The sequence below is a fragment of the Vigna umbellata genome, chromosome 2 (genome assembly GCF_029865625.1).
Source record: "Vigna umbellata cultivar VRB3 chromosome 2, Vumbellata_1.0, whole genome shotgun sequence".
Lineage (NCBI taxonomy): Eukaryota > Viridiplantae > Streptophyta > Magnoliopsida > Fabales > Fabaceae > Vigna > Vigna umbellata.
The window spans coordinates 38,077,475-38,096,066 of NC_142166.1; the positions used below are offsets into that span (position 1 = coordinate 38,077,475).

Genomic DNA, 18,592 nt, shown 5'->3' on the forward strand with positions numbered 1-18,592 from the left:
ATGGTTAAAACTAGAGGTGGATATCATGGTGAGGCTTCATCCTCTCGTAGTGAGCCATCAGATGAAAGAAGACGACCTACGGCATCTGCTCGTAGAAGACGAGTAGAAGAATATCGCGTGGACGTTATTGATGAGCATGATGATGAGGAGCAGGAAGAGTTATTACAGCATGGACATAGTCAGGATGATTACGTTGAAGAGGAGGATATTCAGCAGCAGCATGACTGTAGTCAAGAAGAACATGAAGGTGAAGGTGAAGATGAAGATGAAGATGAAGCTGAAGATGGTGGATTCCCAGGAGGTCCACATGACACCTCCTTACTTACTCACTATACCCAGCATGTTGCATTTGCCATATGGCAAGGCCAGGTTAGTCATCAACCTAAATTTTAATTGTTTAATAAATGTTACATTTTTTTTATATAATTATGTTTGTATTTAGGATCGAAGGGGGATAAAGGTTGTCACCCATGGCAAAAAATTGAAGCATTTTGGAATGTATCATGAGGCCATTGAGCCTTATATCTCCATGTCGGGGTTGGGTTGTTTAGTGAACCTCTCATACGAGTATGCCGATCATGGATTGATCGTTGCCCTTTCGGAGAGGTGGCACATAGAGACTAATACTTTCCACCTACCGATAGGTGAGATGACTATCACATTAGATGACATTATGAATTTGCTCCACCTACCCATCATGGGACAATTTTGTGAGGTTGAGGAGTTAGAGTATGATGAGGCTCGATCTCATATCATGGAGCTGCTTGGTGTGGACCACGCTAAAGCTTCAGCTGAGATGAAACAGTCACGTGGTCCAAAAGTTAGGCTCAGCTGGCTACGCGAGGTCTACCAGGAGTGCATCCAGCAGGAGCGTTGGGAGTGTGCTGCTCGGGCGTACTTGTTGCATCTGCTTGGATGCACAATTTTTACGAATAAGAGTGCGACTCTAATTAGGGTATCGTATCTCCTTCTCTTGTGAGACTTGAATGCTTGTTCGAGATATGCTTGGGGAGCAGCAACACTTGCACATACATATGAGTAGCTAGGAGATGCTAGCTTCTATGAGGTCAGACAGATAGCTGTATATTCCACTCTTCTACAGGTACATTACCATCTTCTAAGTTTATTTTAATATTGTTTGACAATGAAACCCACGACTGAAGTAATGTTTTTTGTAGAGTTGGATATATGAGCACTTTCCTACAATGGGAAGGAGGCAAGTGTTTGAGAGGTACACAGAACTTGATCCACGTGCTTCACGATACATACCCCCGAGGGTGGGTTGGAGTTTGACAGAGGGTCGAACATTTCTGGATGCCCTCACTTATGATGTAGTTATCTGGAATCCATACCTTTCGCACAGACGTACATGCCCATTGATTGCCATAATTATGTACTCGGGATGGATCCGATTAGGCGACATGATTCATCGACATCTACCTGAACGCGTGTTGCGTCAATTTGGTTTTCAACAGAATATACCACGGTCACCTGATAGTATTCCGATGCCAGACATTCCTACGATTGATCTTAATTGGTTGCGGTATGCAGAGCATGCCATTACTAGTGTCATTGAAGCTGATGAGCCACATGCGTGTGTTGATGGATACATAACGTGGTTTAGGCGGGTGTCGCACCCGTACATCACTCCAGGCAACGACGATGAACGACCTAGTCTTGCACCGCGCATGAGGCGAGACATTCCAGATGAGAGGTTGGTGCCTCTAGTTCGTCGTAGACGGTCGGCTGAGCTAGGATTGTTGGTATGTCTTGAAACTAACTGATTTTGATTTTTTTTCATCAATTTTGGTTCTTGTTTACTTAAATAATGTTTTTTTGGTTATCTTCATTTCAGGGGGGTATGAGGAGTGTGATCAGGATGTTGCAGGGCATGTTAACCTGTCGAGATGTCACAGAGGGCACTGTAGCTTATCAACGTACTACTGAGACACTACAGGTAGCTCGTAGGTCTGTTGAGGAGTATGAGTCTAGTACTAGAAGAGGTGGTCGTCATGTGCGTGGACGTGCATCATTTTCTTGAAAGAACATTGTTATATATGATTGTCTTTTTAATGGTTATTTATGTACCGATTATTTAATAGTTTGACTAATTATAATATATTTAACAACTTCTATGAATCTTGTTTGTTTAATGAAATTATATAACGACAAGTCTACATAACAAAAGTCTTTACAACTGCAAAAAAAGTCTACATAACAAACTTAATTTCAGTCTTCTGTAAGATCTACATAAGTCGTATTAACTGTCATTAAATTCACAAATGATTGCATCCTGTGTGTATAAAATGTAGACCATGCTCGCGCTTGTGGGTAACAATAGTTTGACGAAATTATGTCCACCATGGGTAAGGGACAATCCTGTTGTAATTGAACCTGAAAAATTAATATTCGTAAGTAAATCATAACATCCAATGGGTAATGCTTCACTTGTGATATGGAGGTTTACCTGTACGAAATGACATCCATTAACAAATCCCATGCTTAACATCCGATGTTGTGTGACATCTGTAGGCGGTGAAGTTCGTAGTGGAAATATGGTAAAACTCTGAACATATGACAAACATACTAAGATGACATTGTATCGATTTGCAATTGCATAACCAATGTCAGGTATGGTCATCCACTTCTTAGCATTAACCTGTAATACATGTAGGTCATTAAGAAATATTTATGAAAAGAAATTCAAAATTATAAATATATTACATGTTTATAAGGTAAATAAGCAATACCTGTGATCGATCATGGACAATCAATGATTGTCGTAGTTCTTCCAATCGATCATAGCTTCCTACTAATTGTGCGTATTCATCACGCCACTGAGTTAATTCTTGGTAGAGGTCATGTCGGATAATGGGCCATGCCTCTTCACCTAGGCCCAACATCGCAGCAATACATCGATAACCACAATGACCATCAGCAACAACATCAACAACATCTACAATGAATGGATGACAAATCGGATGAAATTGATTTAACATATGTATTGTCCTTCGCGTTTCTTCTTTGGCCTTCGATTTCACTTTGGTTTTTCGTGATGAAGACTTTGTCATCGAATGTAAAGTGTCAACGTGCTCAAAATATGATGGGTCACGTTTCGTAGACCTCTCATGCCGTGCAACTTTAGACTTCTGTGCACCCTTTGTTTTCACTTTATGCGTAGGAGCAACCATAGACGTCATCTCTGGGCAAGCAATTTCGATCATCTTCTGCTTTATGTTGACCTTTTCACCGATGTCAACCTTGTTGAATCTTTCTTGTACCAATTGAACTTCACGGTCAATGCTAAACTTTGGAAGCGATTCATTAGAAACAATACCTGAAATGCTTAAACGGGTCCACATAACATCAATTTCACCAAGTGGAATTATTCCAGGTTGATATCGTGCTAATACACAAGCACATGGTAGGCCGTATGTTGAGCTCAAAATGCATCCACAACGACCACTGTCCATACCTATTTTATTGACTCGCTCAATTTCATCAGCAATAAGTCCTAAAGCGTATCGTGAAACACGCCCAATAAGTCTTCTATATATTAAACCTTTGTAAGCATCACTTATTACGTTCAGACTTTTTTCAAAGGACGCCTTGATCTTGTTATGTTGTAGGACTATGACGTTATGCATAACATCCCAACACGAGCATAGGTCTCCCATACTAGATCCCAATAATCTCTTCAGGTTCCAGTGCGCAGACTCAACCCTGTCATATATCACATTAATACATTAAGCACAAATGTGAAATACATAAGTATAAAAGACGATGAAAATAAAAATTACCTGTTTGTTGTAGTATTGCCTAGATGCATAACTTTGTTCGTCCACGCCTTGACAAAGTATGTCTTGTACGGAATTATCCAAGTTCGGTTGACATAATCAAAAAATATAGGCCATGCAGAAGAGGCATACTCAAGACGATGAACATAAGCACTAAACATAGACTGGTCGTCACAATCCATGACATTCTACCACACTTCCATCAACACATCCGCTGACTCAACCTTATCCACTAACATCTTGCATTTGGCTCTAACATTTTTCGCAATGTGGAATGTACATAACATCTGATAAGTCTCCGGAAAGACATTATTAATTGCATTTATCAAAGCAAGGTCTCTGTCAGTGATAATAACGCGTGGACCGCCCTCTGATGTCAATAATAATCCTTTGAACCTTTCCAATGCCCAAGTGAAATTACTTTGGCGTTCACTTGAAAGTAATGCAAAGGCGGCTGTGAATGTCAAACCAATTGATGTGACTCCCACAATCTCGAGCAACGGAAGTCGATATTTGTTCGTCTTGTACGTCGTATCCATTAAGAAAACAATATTAAAAGAATTGACTAAGTGCACTGAATCGGGATGTGTCCAAAACAAGTCACTTACCACGTCAGAATCGTCCAAACATCTACTTCTCTGGATGTATTTGTCTCTATCTAACAACATCATCAACTGCTGCATTTCCGTTCTAGACCCTCTCAAAGATCGTTTGTACGTGTACCTCGCATTATATATTTGCTTTATCGTTGTCACATTATCTTTATTATGTTCTTTCAGAGTCAAAAGAATATTTGACGGCTTTACTTGACTATTAGTCATGTCCACAAGAATTGATTGTTCAGCCGCATTTAACCTACCCGCGAAAGGATGACCGACCAAAGTCTCTGCTAATTCATGGTTGTGATAGCCGCACATAACCTTCAACACCCAACCATCTCCTTTAGGTTTACCCCTCAACCTAAACGGACACTCACATTTTCTTGTGCCAGAGAAACTAGGTTGAACATCTGCCTTATACTTCCTATACTTCCCACTTCTTTCACAGCCTAACAAAATAAATGTCTTTCTACCAGCTTCACCAGTTGCTGTGTCAGATCTTATAGTGACGACAACAAATCCAAGATCAAATGCAATCTTTTGAACCCATTGAATTAAATCGGCGCGTGTTGGGAATATTTTATCAGTGGAAAATTGATCTGTATAATCACCCTCACCCACTTCTTTTAAAGAATAAGAAAACTCCGATATAAAATCAGAATTTATTTTAGAATCCAAATATGGATAGTTATCCATCTCATATAATTAAATATGACCTACAATAAATATTAAAATTTAAAGATTAATTAAATTACAAATAAAAAATTCAAAAACACTCCCTAATAAAAAATTCATATAACCTAAATATTATTAAAGAGGTATTTCCAATTCATTCTTTGAATAATAATACACTCCCTAATGACTAAGCATGATCCATGAACAAAAAATTTAAAATAAATAATCATAACATAAAACAATAAATTTAAATAAAAAATAATAACATAATAAAAAAAACATAAAAAAAAAGATAAAAAAACATGTAAAAAAAAGCATTGCAGGAATTTAACTACAAAATCATTAAATAAAAAAACATGCATGAAATAAAAAAAAATTAAACAAAAAAAAGCATGCATGAAATAAAAAAATAAAATTACATATCACAAACCGCACTTCAAAGTGCGGCTACAAAATGAAAAACGCACTTCGAAGTGCGGCCACTGCTTTTCGCACCTCCAAGTGCGGTTACCAGATTGGCGTACCTATTTTCCTCTCCCCAAACCTCACAGTGTCTTCTTCCTCTCCCTCACAGCATATGAAATCTCCCAAAACCCAGCACTATCACCACCCCAGCATTGTAGTAATATAACTAAAAAATCATTAAATAAAAAAAAATGCATCAAATAAACAAAAAAAAATTAAACAAAATAAGCATGCATGCAAATAAAAAAAACACATATCACAAACCACACTTCAAAGTGCGGCCTCAAAATAAAAAACGCACTTCGAAGTGCGGCTGAGTCTTTCCGCACCTCGAAGTGCGGTTGCGTACCTGTGTTCTTCGCCGGACCTCACAGTGTCTTCTTACTCTTCCTCCTGCCGTCACAGTATATCTCCAAATCTTCCAACAGCACTACCATCACCCCGAGAATTTTAACCACAACTCAATCCAATTCAATACACAATACAGTAAACCAGTGAAGTGAAGAAAAATAACTTGCTACAGTGCAAAACGAAGAATAGGGCAGCTTAGGGTTTATAACCAACAAATATTTTTGTGGTTGGGAGTTAGGAAAATGGTTGGGGGTTAAAAAAATTAAATTCATTAATTACCGTTTTGACTTTTTTATTAAATGAAGGGCAAATAAGTAAATTTGAAAGTAAATTCATTATCCTACACCTTTAACTTTATAAAAAATTTAACTTTTAATTTTAATAAATATATTTTTATTTTATTTTCTTTTTCTTGTTAAAAAGACTCTACACCACCTTAATAATAATTAAATTTAAAATTATAATATTATTTAATTTTTATTATTTTTATTTTTATTATTTTATTTTTATGTTTTTAATATAACTATTATTATAATATAAATTATATTTTAATAATTATTAAAATACAAAATTGTTTTAAATAATATTTAAATTTTAAATTAAATTAAATTAAATAATTATTAAGATAGTGAAGATTGTTTTTAATAAAACAGAAAAGAAAATGGAAAAACATTTATTAAAGTTAAAAATAAAGTTTTGAAAAAGTTAGAAGTGCAGGATGAAATGTCAGAAGGTTAAAAGTGAAATTTTTGAAGGTGCAGGATGAGATCTTGGAGGTGTAGGATGAAACACTCATAAGAAAAAGGAGAAACCCACTTTAATAAAAATAAGGGTCTTGCTCCCTCCACCACCACCCTATACTTCCTCCACCTCCCCACATTATTTTAAATACAATTATATCCTTAAGTTAAAAAGATTTTTACTTTTACCCTATTTTAAATAATTTGAAATCCTAATTTTACTTTCCCATCATCCACCCACGAAACTCTCTTCCCCTTTCCCTCTTTTTGTTTCACCTCCCCCACCTCCCGCACTTCCATTCCTTTTTCTTCCCAATTTTTTTTTGTTTGAAAGCTTCCATTGCCGCCATGGTGTGGAAGAACATCGAGGAACGTCCAGAGCATCAACCATCGTGAGGAAGTATACATCAACGGAGGTGACATCCTTCAACGGATGTTCCCTAATAAAACAAACTCTAAAATAAAAAATGTAAACTTTAAACCAGGAGGTGACATCCGTTGAAGGATGTTGACATCCGTTGAAGGATGTTGACATCCGTTGAAGGATGTTGACATCCGTTTTTCCTTAAATAGATGATGACATTCGTTGAAGGATGTTGACATCCGTTGAAGGATGTCACCTCCGTTTAAAAGTTGCATTTTTTATTTTAGGGTTTTATTTCAAGGTTTATTCGAATACGAGGAAGCACTCCACACACTGCATCACTCCACGCACTGCATCACTCCACGCACTGCACCACGAGAGGGAGACTGCTTGATAATTCTTTCCACCACCACCAACCTTTGTAACTTGTAGTATCTCACAACGACAAAAGAAAGAGAGGAGGAAGAAATATAATGTTAAAATGAAAGAAAAGTATTTTACTCATGTACGGGACTAGAATAGGTTATTAATGAAATAGGTTGTGAATGGGTAAAATTAAAAAATAATAACCCTACAAATAAAATTTTACTGAGGGACAAAATAGTAAAGGGGACGTGGAGGGAGAAAGGCGTGATGGTGGAGGAAGCAACACCCTAAAAATAAAGGGATATCAGAATAGATTTAAACTATAATCTCACTCATTATGGGTTTAACTTTGTTCTTTAACTCGGTTATTTAAGTTTAAGTTAAGTTTGAGTTAGATTGAATAACATATAATATACATCAATGATAATATTCATTTATTTTTAATAATTCATTTTATTATAATTATTTATTATTTTCAATTGTATAAATTGATTATTTTAATATTTTAAAATATTATAATTTTTGTTTAATAATATTTAAATAATTTAAATATTTAATTTATTTATTTGTCATATTTACATCATAGACATTATCATTATAAAAAATTGATTTTAAAATTTGATTCAAGTCAATTCATTATATTATAATAAATATATAAAATAAATTGATAAAATAAAATATCATTAAATAAATTAACCTACCTATTTAATTTGTCAATTCGTTCGAAGTAAATTCTAATTTTTATTTATTTATCAGAAAGCGAAATAGGTTAAGCACATTTATTTTTAGCTAAATTAATAATAAACCAAGCTATATGAATTAAATTAAGAGTTAAATATGTTTTTAGTCGCTTAACTATGAAATAATTTTATTTTTGGTCCCTCTTTCAAACTTTGATACATTTTAATCCTTCTTCTATAAGAAACTTGTCGAAACAATCGGTATCGTTATAGAGTCGCGCAACGGAATAAAATATTGATAGCGGAAAGCGTGTAACGATCACAACACAAGTTAAAATAATCGGTTTCAAAAGTTGATTTTCTTAGCGAACTTTTATCGAACAGTTGATGTGCTAAGAGTTTAGGGATCAAGAAAATCAACACAGAATTTTTATCCTGGTTTCTAGTCGTTAATCACTATAAAGTGATTAACCTTTTTCACTTAAAATATAGTTGTACATATTACAATGCTTAATTAAATATTAAAACTCGTAAATTTGGATAGATAGAATTGAGTTATGTGAAAAAAAAAAGAGTTGAATTGGGTTTTTAATTTTGTGTTTGACACCTTTCACAAATATAATCCCAAGTGATATTAAAATAATAGTTTTATAAAGTAATTAGTTAATGATATTTATGTCATTGTGTCATCATGCAACATAACTTATATTTGATTAATTTACTTGTGAAAATGTTTTAGTTATACTTATTACACGAAAATTCTTCTTTAAAATTTGTACATATAAGAATAACATGCAATAAAATGTAAAAAAACAGAAAGAAAGAGATAATACACATTTTTATACCAATGTGTATTATAATGGATGTTATGTCAAATTCTTAATCAATCGAATGAGTTTGACTAAACAAACTAATGTCAGAAAATATAGTAAAAGTATTTTTTGGGATCATAATCATTTTTTATTAATCTTTGAGTATTGATTGGACTTGTAGTCATTCATAAACAACCCATTGAGTGTTATTTTAATAAAATATTATTTACTCAACTATTATTCTTTTAATTTTCAACTACTTCTGTTTGACATGGTTCAATTATTATTTTTACAAATTATTTTATTATCAATTTGTGATTCTTTTAGTTCTCGAGTATTCTTTGGCTAACAAGTAAGTATTTTTTTTACCAAATTGTCTAAGATGATAAAGTTGCATTAAGAGTGATCAAATGTCACAAAGTTGCTCACCAAAAAAATATTCATCTAATGCATGTATAAGATGTATTGATCTCTGCATGTATAAGATGTATTGATCTCTTTTAGCTTGCTAACTAAACATAAGTAATGTTTTTTTCTGTGAAATTTTAGTTTGCCTACAAATTTTAACAAAGACACGGAATATAATTGTTCTCTCTTTATCTAGTTGTTTTATAGAAGATTTAAAGGACGTAACCATTGTGAATCTATTTCTAATCCTCAAGTAACTTCACTTGTTCTCTTAATGTCCTTATTTCACCTAATGAGATTGATATTGATAGATTACTTTTTGCAGTGAATCATAATCATGTTTTATTTTAGATATTTTTAGTTCTTAATCAAAATCATATGTTATTAAACTTTTTTTTCTAAGTCTATTAAATTTATTTGATTTATTGAGCATTAAAATAACAATTAGTTTTTCAATTGAATCTTTTATATTTGATCTTGTTATAAATCGGGTGAAATAATTGTTTCGTGTGAGTGCTTAGTATCTCACATAAAATATAAAAACTGAGATAATTAAGAGTTTCTTTGTAGCTTGTCTTTGATAAATGAATCAATTTTATTAAAACTTTATATTTTATTAAAAATTTATATTTTTTTTAATCATGTATTTATTAAAACTATGTTGTTCTATTGAGTCTTCTAGTATGTAAAATTTCTTGTTAAAACTCAATTAAAATTTCATATTTTCCTATAATTATCCTCCTTTACTTTTTTCTTTTGTTTTCCATCATCTAATCCAAAGAAAATGTGATTCCACGTTATGAAAACTACCTCACTAAATACATATAAAATCTAATCTTAAAATAGCTATATCTCTACTATTTAACATCTTTACAAAAATTACGAACACAAAAAAAAAATTAAATACACAGTGCCTAAGTATCTAAAATTTTCTTTAGATATCTTTAAATTTTGTACATATTTGTGTTTCTTTCTCGTTTTGAAAACCAATATATGTCTTCATATTTTAAAATTCTTTTACCCTTTAACCAACATTATACTTTAATTGCACATAAAAAAAGTCTCACTAAATACATACAAAATCTAACCTTAACATAATCATATCTCTAATTTCCTATTTCCTATTTATCTATAGACCCCACGCGAGGAGTCAGGGTGAGGAGGCACCACCATGAAACGCCGTGTCCATTTCCTATTGGAGAGCTCAGACAAAGCGTAACCTAATTTACAGCACTGTGAACCCAAACACGAAACCCGCGCCGCACAGGGATACCACCGACATAATTCTAAATAAACAAGGGTAATTCTGTAAACACACACTATTTCCCATTATCCCCAGTTCCCCCTCTTCATTTCTCATTATTCATCAAGGTCGATAAAGCAAAAACCAAAAATACACCCTACACACATACATAGATTACACAAACCCCGAGGGGAAAGAGAACTAGAGAGAGAGAGAGAGAGAGAGAGAGAGTCCTTCGATCTCGTTGTGATTTTCTTCTACTGCTCAACTCAACATTTACGCGCTCTTCCGCATTTAACCCTAACCGACCAGGGTATACCTATTGGGTCTTGTCGTAATTTTTCTCACATTCGATCTCCGCGATCCGGTGCGAGGACTCTCTCTATTAGGGTTCAGGCGCTTCATTCTCTCTTACTCAATTCTTCTAATTAGGGTTTCTGTGCACGACGCGCTCCATTTCTCCCGATTCAACTCGACGGTTAGGGTTTTCTTGTTGTTGTGTGGTTCGCCTCCGCGATGCCGCGCAGTTCGAAGCACAAATCGAGCAAGCACAGTTCTCGGGACGCGAGGGAACACTCCGACTCCGAGCGAGATTCCGGCGCGAAGGATCGGAGGAGCAAGGAGGAGAGCGGTAGTGCGAAGGCGTCGAAGGATTCGGGTTCCGGGGAGAAGCGAAGGCTGGATTCGAAGGAGGCGCACGGGAACGGGGAGTACTCTGACGAGTACGCGTCGTCGTCGAAGCGGCGCAAGGACGGCGGCGGCGGAGACAGGTGGAATGGCGGTGAGGAAGGGACGAAGAAGTCGAAGGCGGCGGGGGATTCGAAGAGCAGGAGGCGGGACGGAAGCGTGGGAGTGTACGGTGAGGGCGAGGAGGTGAAAAGGAGTAGCGGTAAAGGGGATGGGAAGCATAGGGATTCGGCTTCGGGGCGAAGCAGAGAGGGTGCGACGGAGAAGGAGAGGATATTTAAAGAAGGTGGTAGGAGTGAGGAATCGGTTGATGAGCAAGAACAGCGCGTTTCCAAGCAGGTCTTTGAAATTAATGGTAAGGTAACTTGACTTGATTGATTGACGTCGTTGCATTTGTAGTGTCGTGACTTGTTTTGAACTGAAGCAGGTATTGTGCGCATTATGTGCGTGTTAATAAAGATTAGCATGTAATGGGATTGATATTTGACTTTCGGCTGGGTGCTTTGTTTTGATCAGAGCACCAGGGATAAGGCTTTTTAAATATTAGCTTAGTTTCGAGTATAAGGCATCTCTCTTACTCTTAGTTTAGGAGGAACAATGGGAACAAGCCATATGATACTTTGACTGGTTGTGTTTTTGCCTATCTATAAATAGTTCGTAAGCAGGTTTGGAATTCTGTGACCGATTTGACGTAGTTGATGACTGTAAATTTGAATGTCAAGCAATTTCTACCCATTTGTATCGTACACATGTTCTCAATTTCTCTGTCCTTTTTTTTGTTGGAACAGGCGCAGTATTTAACAGCTGTAATATCTAATGTCTCCTCCTTGTTCCTTCCATTATATCTGTTGTCACTGTTTATTCGATGCCTGTACTCATGTACAGGTCATTCCGACAATTTATTCCGACAATTTACTGTCTTGTGACATTCTTTTGGAAATGTAGGCATGTTATCAGACTCTTGTGTTTCTGTGATTGCTTTTGTTGTTCCTCCCCTTCTAATGAGTTAACATTGTCTTCCTTCTATCATGAGGTTGTTGGATGATGAACAGAGTTTTAGACATCAAATAGGTAAAGAAAATTGATGGATTTAGGCTAGAGTATTAGTTGAGTTGCTTTGATAAGTACATATTTATATTTATATATATTTATTTATTTATATATATAGATATATATATATATATATATATTATTGTACGGTGTTAAGTGCTAATTATGTGTCGGCCCAAACTGATTCATGCGTGTTACAATGTGTGGTTAAATGTAATTCACATAGTTGACATTTTCAGATCTTTATATGAAGAAAAGTTTTATTCTAGGTTTGGCATATTGTAAAAGCTGTTGGATTTTTCCTGTTTTTTGGAAATATAGACTAAAATGAAATGATAAGCCATTCATGTTAAGTTTCAAGTCATTGGTTTGACGTAGAAAAAATGGTTGTTGTCTGTCATTTACAATTATAATTAGATTAGAAACGTAACTGTAATCTTAAGTTCGATTATTAAATTTGACCTCATCCTTGAATCTGAATGTGAAGTTCCAATTATCTTACAAAACAATTTATGTTACAGGTATTTACAGAGTTTGAATTCTCTCCTTTTTTAATTTTATCAATAAATAGTAGAGTCTGTTTACGATAGAGATACAATTTTACTGTTAAAGGACCCACTCTTATATGTGTTTTTCTCCACATGATTTACATTTATTAATTTTATATGTGCTTATTTATTAACATGCCTCATGTTGGTGAATACAAGGAAAGAATATGTATCTTTTACCATATTTATGGTCAACTTTCTGCTTAGATTCCTCACTCATATATGCAAAACTTACTTTAAGGGTATGAATTATTTTACCTTGTATGGTTATGGACTGACAAATTAAAGCTGTTAAGAATCATTCAATGCTAAATTTTGGGGTGGTGTGTTTCAATGGGGGTATAGACTCATTGGTTTTGGGTGAATTATAAGGTAATTGAAATGAAGTTTTCGTATATTACAACAGATCAAATTTGGTTATTTCTAAAATATCAATATTTCATTGCTTAGGTTTACATGGCTTGGACCTGAAAAGTGGTCATATAATACGTTGATATGATTTCATTCAGAAATTTTGTTGAAGTTATTTTATAGATGCTACACAACATCAGGTTCTTTATAGATGCTACACAACATCAGGTTCTTTAACCTTCATTTCTCGTTGTGGGAACTACAAATTTTCTTATAACTATCCATTGCTAGAGTGATCCACGTGTTTTGCATTATTAGTTTCAAATTTGGTTTTATACCATATTTTGTTGAATTTGAATCTCAGTTGTGTTGAGTGGGCTCTTTAGTATATTATAGAATTTTGTTGAATTTGAATCTCAGTTGTGTTGAATTGGTTTTTTAGTCTATTATAGAATATATTTTTTCCTGGCAATCTTGCAACTTAGTTGAACATTTAGTGAACTGGATAGAATTTAATTATTCTGTGTCTCTGTTCATGTGCATACTTGAATCTGTGTGTATCCTTTTTCTACTTTAATCTAACGGATTTCATGAGTAAATCATGCCTGCTTATCTTTTACTTGGGGTGGAATGCAATTTTTTTCTCTGGTCATTTATGTGATTTTTTATTGTGAAATGTGTGGAAGTTTTCAATTTCTTTTGATCCTTTTAGTGTGAAACATAGCATGCATCATATCATGTACTTTTAATTGGGACTCAACTGATTCATCCTACTTGAGGTTGCGCTTGAAAGCCTAATTCAACATTTTAGGATTATTTATGTTTGACAGCAGGATGTTAAAGTATTGTTAAACAAGTTTCTACCTGGCTCTAGGGTAGTGGTTGTGGATTATGTGAAAATTAAATATTTGTTTGTGTAGTTGGTCAATAACATAACTTAAGTTCACCTTTTTTTCATATTCTTTCTTGTAGCACTTCCATATGAAGCAACTATTTCTTCTATATTTTTGTTACATACATTCATGTGGTCTACTCAGATTTGGTTCAGAAGACAATTCTTGATTTTGATCTGTGGCTGTGTTATTGCAGATTCCAAGAAAATGGATGAGTTAAGAAGCCCTGAACCTGATAACCAGCTTGAGAGGCGAATGAGGAAGAAGAGGGATGACTACAGTGATGGTGATAAACATCTAGATAATGTTGGTGATGGTTATGATAGACATTTATCTTCTAAGGATGAGGCTAAGGATGTTAAAAAGAAGGATGATAGGCGAAAGGAAGAGAAATACAGAGACAAATATAAGGAAGAAATAGACAGAGAGAACAAACATAGACATGACAAGCAACGTGATGAACGCCCTGCCAAAGATCATACTACCATTAGGTCTGATGATAAACACACTAGGGACGAAAAGAATAGCCTGGAATCAAGGCAAAAGAGAACCAAGCTTCCAGAGAGTGATAGAGACCATAATCGCGATCGTGATGGAGATTGTGATTTGGATTCTGTTCGTGATCCTGAACATCATAGTGAACGTGATCGTGATTATGATATTGACAGAGATCATGATTACGACAGGGATCGAGATTGGGACTGGGATCGTGACCGTGATCATGAACGTGAACGAGACAGAGACCGTGACCGTCGACGTGATCGTCGACGTGATCGGGATGGATCACATGTGGATGATAGAAGTGCTAGAGGAAAAGACAGTGGAACAAAGAAAAGAACTTTGGATGATCGTGATGATTATACTGACTCTAAATCTAGAGCAGTTAAGAGTTACTATCCTGATGCAGAAAAAAAGAGTTTAAGCACCAGCAGAGCGGATTCTGATGCTGACAGAGGAAGATCTCAACATCGACAAGCTCATGCAGATTCAACTGGGACTAGCAATAAGCACAGATCTTCTCCTGCCTCAAATACACATATTGGCAAAGATGACTATAGGTACTATTTAATTTTTGCTGGAAATTTGGTTAAACTATGACTTTATTTTGTAATTTCCAGGTGGTGATTAGGGAAGTAGATTTTTGCGTTTTCATTTCAGTAGTTTTTCAAGGCATTGTTACTTTTGATGTAGTAGTGCTATAGTATGATTTCTGATAAAACAATTCACGTGTGTAATTTACTCGAGGAAGTCTAATAATTAGCGTAAGCTTCTCATTTATGATTGCAGAGTCTGTAAAGATTAACCTTCAAGGCAACTCATGTTGTCAACAACATGGTTTTACACTATTGTATAAATATGCGGGTATTTTAAGCTAAATAAGAAACCTCCCCTTTGCCAACAGGAGAAATAATTAAAGTTAGTTTGTTGATGAGAATTATAAGTTTAGCTTGCACAGGTTAAATATTATGGTTAACTCTAACTATTACTTTTGCATGGGAATTATAGCATACGAACAATAATAACTGGTTGCCATTACCCACGTTTCAGAAATACAAAAGCTGAAGATTCAAAGTACAGAGATCCAACAGTAGAACAGAGAACCAAAGGCTCAAGAGAGGGTTACTCTGGGACATCAGATAGAGGTCCTAAATACAAATTAATGGAAAAACCCATTAAAATAGATGAAAGTCATGCTGGAGATTTGTCAACTGAAAGGCCATCCAGTACCAAGGCGTCACCTGGGGGTCTGATTGATAGATCTCCTTCATCAACAAGCATTGATCGCAGGTATGTGAACAGGAGTGGTGTTAGGCGGAATCTTGAAATTGATGAAAATGGAAGGAGGAACGGTACTGATGTAAGAGATTTCTCTACTTCTGATGATAGACTTGGCCGGGAGTCGACCCTAGAGAAACCACTATCGGATGAGCCCTCTCAAGCAGATTCATCTTTATATGGTAGGACTAATCAGAGCAATGCATCATTGATTCCTCCTCCACCTGGTTTCAGGGCTACCTTAGATAGACCTTATATGGGTTCTTTAGATGATGATGTTAGAGATAGCTCTAATTCACGATACAGAAGAAGTAGTGAACCTGGCTTTGGTAGAGGGCATGGTGGCAATTCCTGGAGGGCAGTTCCAAACTGGAATTCACCACTACCAAATGGATTTGTTCCCTTCCCTCCTGGTCCTGCTCATGGAGGTTTTCAAACAATGGTGCCACAGTTTACATCTCAGCCTCTTTTTGGTGTTAGGCCTCCTATGGAAGTTAACCATGCTGGCATTCCTTACCATATTGCTGATGCTGACAGATTTCCGGGTCACTTGCGCCCACTTGGGTGGCCAAATTTGATGGATGGTACAGGAACTGCTCATTTGCATGGATGGGATAGTAGTAATGGTGTCTTCAGAGATGATCCTCACTTGTATGGTAATTCTGATTGGGATAGGAATAGGCATTCAGCAAATAGTCATGGATGGGAATCTGGATCAGAGACATGGAAAGAGCAGAATTGTGATTCAAAGAAGGAATTGCCTTCCCCAGTCCGCAAAGATGAATCAGTTCCTGCCCTGGCTGATAATGGTTTGACTGATCTGACAAGTCAGATGTCTCAGGATGAACATATCCGAGATGAACTTGCTGAGAAATCTCCTGAAAGGAAGTTGTTCAGTCTCCGTTCTCCAGCAGAAGTACAACAGCACTCTTTATCCTCAACCCTTCTTGAAAAGGAGGCCGATACATTGACACCACGTGATGATACTTCCCTTTTCAGCCGTTTTTACCTTTCCAAACTTGACATTTCAGTGGACTTGGTATCGCCAGAGTTGTATGACCAGTGTATGTGTACTCTGAATGTTGACAAAAGTGCTTCAGTTGATACAATTGCCAGTACAGAATTATTATTGAAGGTATTATAAAAAACATTTTTGTTTCCCATTTTGTTCCAGAAATCATAGTAAAACTGTAAATGAATTTCGTCTAAGCTTTTTTTTATGCATACTATATAGCTTGAAGTGATTTAGAACAACTTTTTATTACCCTTTTAGTGAAGTGATTTTATTTAAGTGAACTGTTTTGTTTTGTTAAATTTGATCTGTATATTAATCAAATGCTACAAATGGTCCCTGACTATCAGTTCTTTCTGTCCTGTGAATTGACAGAATGGTTCTAGAACACGCCAGAAATATGCTGCCACCTTATCAAGGCGTTCACCTTTTCCAGAAATTGACAATTCTATCTTCCAGGTAAAGCTTATATTTACAATTCTAATAATATTCTTCTCTAACCCTTAATTGTTCTAACAATTTATTGGTATTGAATATACGTCTATAATTTTATCTTTCCAAACTTGTCCATTCTGTTAGGTTCTATGAATGCTTAAATACCGAATTCTGTATTCTTAATGAATGAATATTTTCTCCAATTTTCAGATTGCCATGGACCTCTACAAGAAGCACACGGTGAAGCTACCTAACAAGGGGGAGGTAGATAATATTGTGGTATCCAACATGATGCAAGCGGATCAGTCGATTCCTATCACTAGTTCGGAGAATGGGCATGCTTCGGTCTCAGCTTCCAATGGGATCAAAGATGTGCCAATACCTACATTAGAATCAGGCAAAGTGGAAACCATGTCTCCTGCAAAAGAGCAATTGGAAGAGATCAATCAAACCTGCAGCCAAATGGAGCAAGATCATGATAAGTCTGGCATGTCCTGTCCATCTTCTGATCATGTGGACCAAGCAGCAGCTGTGGCAGGTTTGCAAGAGAAAGAGCCCGAATTCACTACTGATATGGTGGATTCAGGGGATGCAGAGGAGGATTACTCCTTGGCAGCTAAAAATGAAGCTCAGTTGGACTCCACTTTGCACGGAGAGGGTGATAACATAGATGGCAAAGCCAAAACTACTGGTTTTGCCCATTGTGCAGATGAAAAGCTGGGTTTTGGTGACACAAAGGTTAATCCTAATCCCTTAATTGTTGAGGATGGGTCTCCCAAAGCTTGTGATGCTTTGATGCCTGGTTCAAATGAGTCTGAGTCACTAATTTTAAGCCGGATACATCATTCTCCTGAAAGTACACATTGAGACAATTTCTATATTTCTTTCATTTCTTTTTATCCATCAGGTTTTAATTTCCTTCCTCTTTTTGTTGCTTTCATTTTGAGCGAGAGAATAAAAGAAAAGGCATTCATATTCCCTAGAATATAGCCTTCCTAATCCCCCCATGCATGAGTTTTCTCGCATTTCTTCTCCTCCATGCCGTTGCAGTAATATGTAGTCCAAAAGTTGCTTGCCCTTCTGCACCAAGAGTGCAATGGAGCTCGCAATTTCACTTCATTTTTATCAAGTTTTTAAAAAGAATTTGAAATGGTAATACTGTTTCTTCCATGAGGTCCTTGCATTTTTCATGTTTTTGCCTGTGTAACCCCTTTTTTCTCTCAACATCGACTTATTTCAAACCTCATTTTCTATCCTTTTCCATTGATTGTTTTAGAAATGCTAGTAATGTTTTTTGAAACTTTCTCGTCCATATTGATAATTGCTGAAGTCTTGGTCTA

The 18,592-nt window shown here is 35.7% G+C and overlaps 4 protein-coding genes across 4 annotated transcripts; 2 read left to right on the forward strand and 2 right to left on the reverse strand.

Annotated features, from left to right (window-relative positions):
- The first annotated feature begins 1,205 nt into the window (after positions 1 to 1,205).
- LOC148203939 (uncharacterized) lies at positions 1,206 to 2,041 on the forward strand. The gene is made up of 2 exons (XM_088107813.1): positions 1,206 to 1,763; positions 1,856 to 2,041. The coding sequence occupies exons 1-2, from the start codon at positions 1,206 to 1,208 to the stop codon at positions 2,039 to 2,041; spliced, it is 744 nt and encodes a 247-aa protein (XP_087963939.1).
- A 188-nt stretch (positions 2,042 to 2,229) lies between these two features.
- On the reverse strand, positions 2,230 to 3,979 carry LOC148203940 (uncharacterized). Its single transcript, XM_088107814.1, has 4 exons — positions 3,801 to 3,979; positions 2,751 to 3,723; positions 2,468 to 2,659; positions 2,230 to 2,394 (listed from the first exon to the last, which is right to left on the reverse strand). Exons 1-4 carry the CDS (start codon positions 3,977 to 3,979, stop codon positions 2,230 to 2,232), a joined length of 1,509 nt encoding a protein of 502 aa, XP_087963940.1.
- A 6-nt stretch (positions 3,980 to 3,985) lies between these two features.
- On the reverse strand, positions 3,986 to 5,092 carry LOC148203941 (protein FAR-RED ELONGATED HYPOCOTYL 3-like). The gene has a single exon (XM_088107815.1). It carries the CDS (start codon positions 5,090 to 5,092, stop codon positions 3,986 to 3,988), a length of 1,107 nt encoding a protein of 368 aa, XP_087963941.1.
- A 5,532-nt stretch (positions 5,093 to 10,624) lies between these two features.
- On the forward strand, positions 10,625 to 18,170 carry LOC124848891 (LOW protein: zinc finger CCCH domain protein). The gene is made up of 5 exons (XM_047326708.2): positions 10,625 to 11,542; positions 14,226 to 15,087; positions 15,578 to 16,940; positions 17,193 to 17,276; positions 17,463 to 18,170. The coding sequence occupies exons 1-5, from the start codon at positions 11,017 to 11,019 to the stop codon at positions 18,117 to 18,119; spliced, it is 3,492 nt and encodes a 1,163-aa protein (XP_047182664.2). The 5' UTR covers positions 10,625 to 11,016; the 3' UTR covers positions 18,120 to 18,170.
- The last annotated feature ends 422 nt before the right edge of the window (positions 18,171 to 18,592 follow it).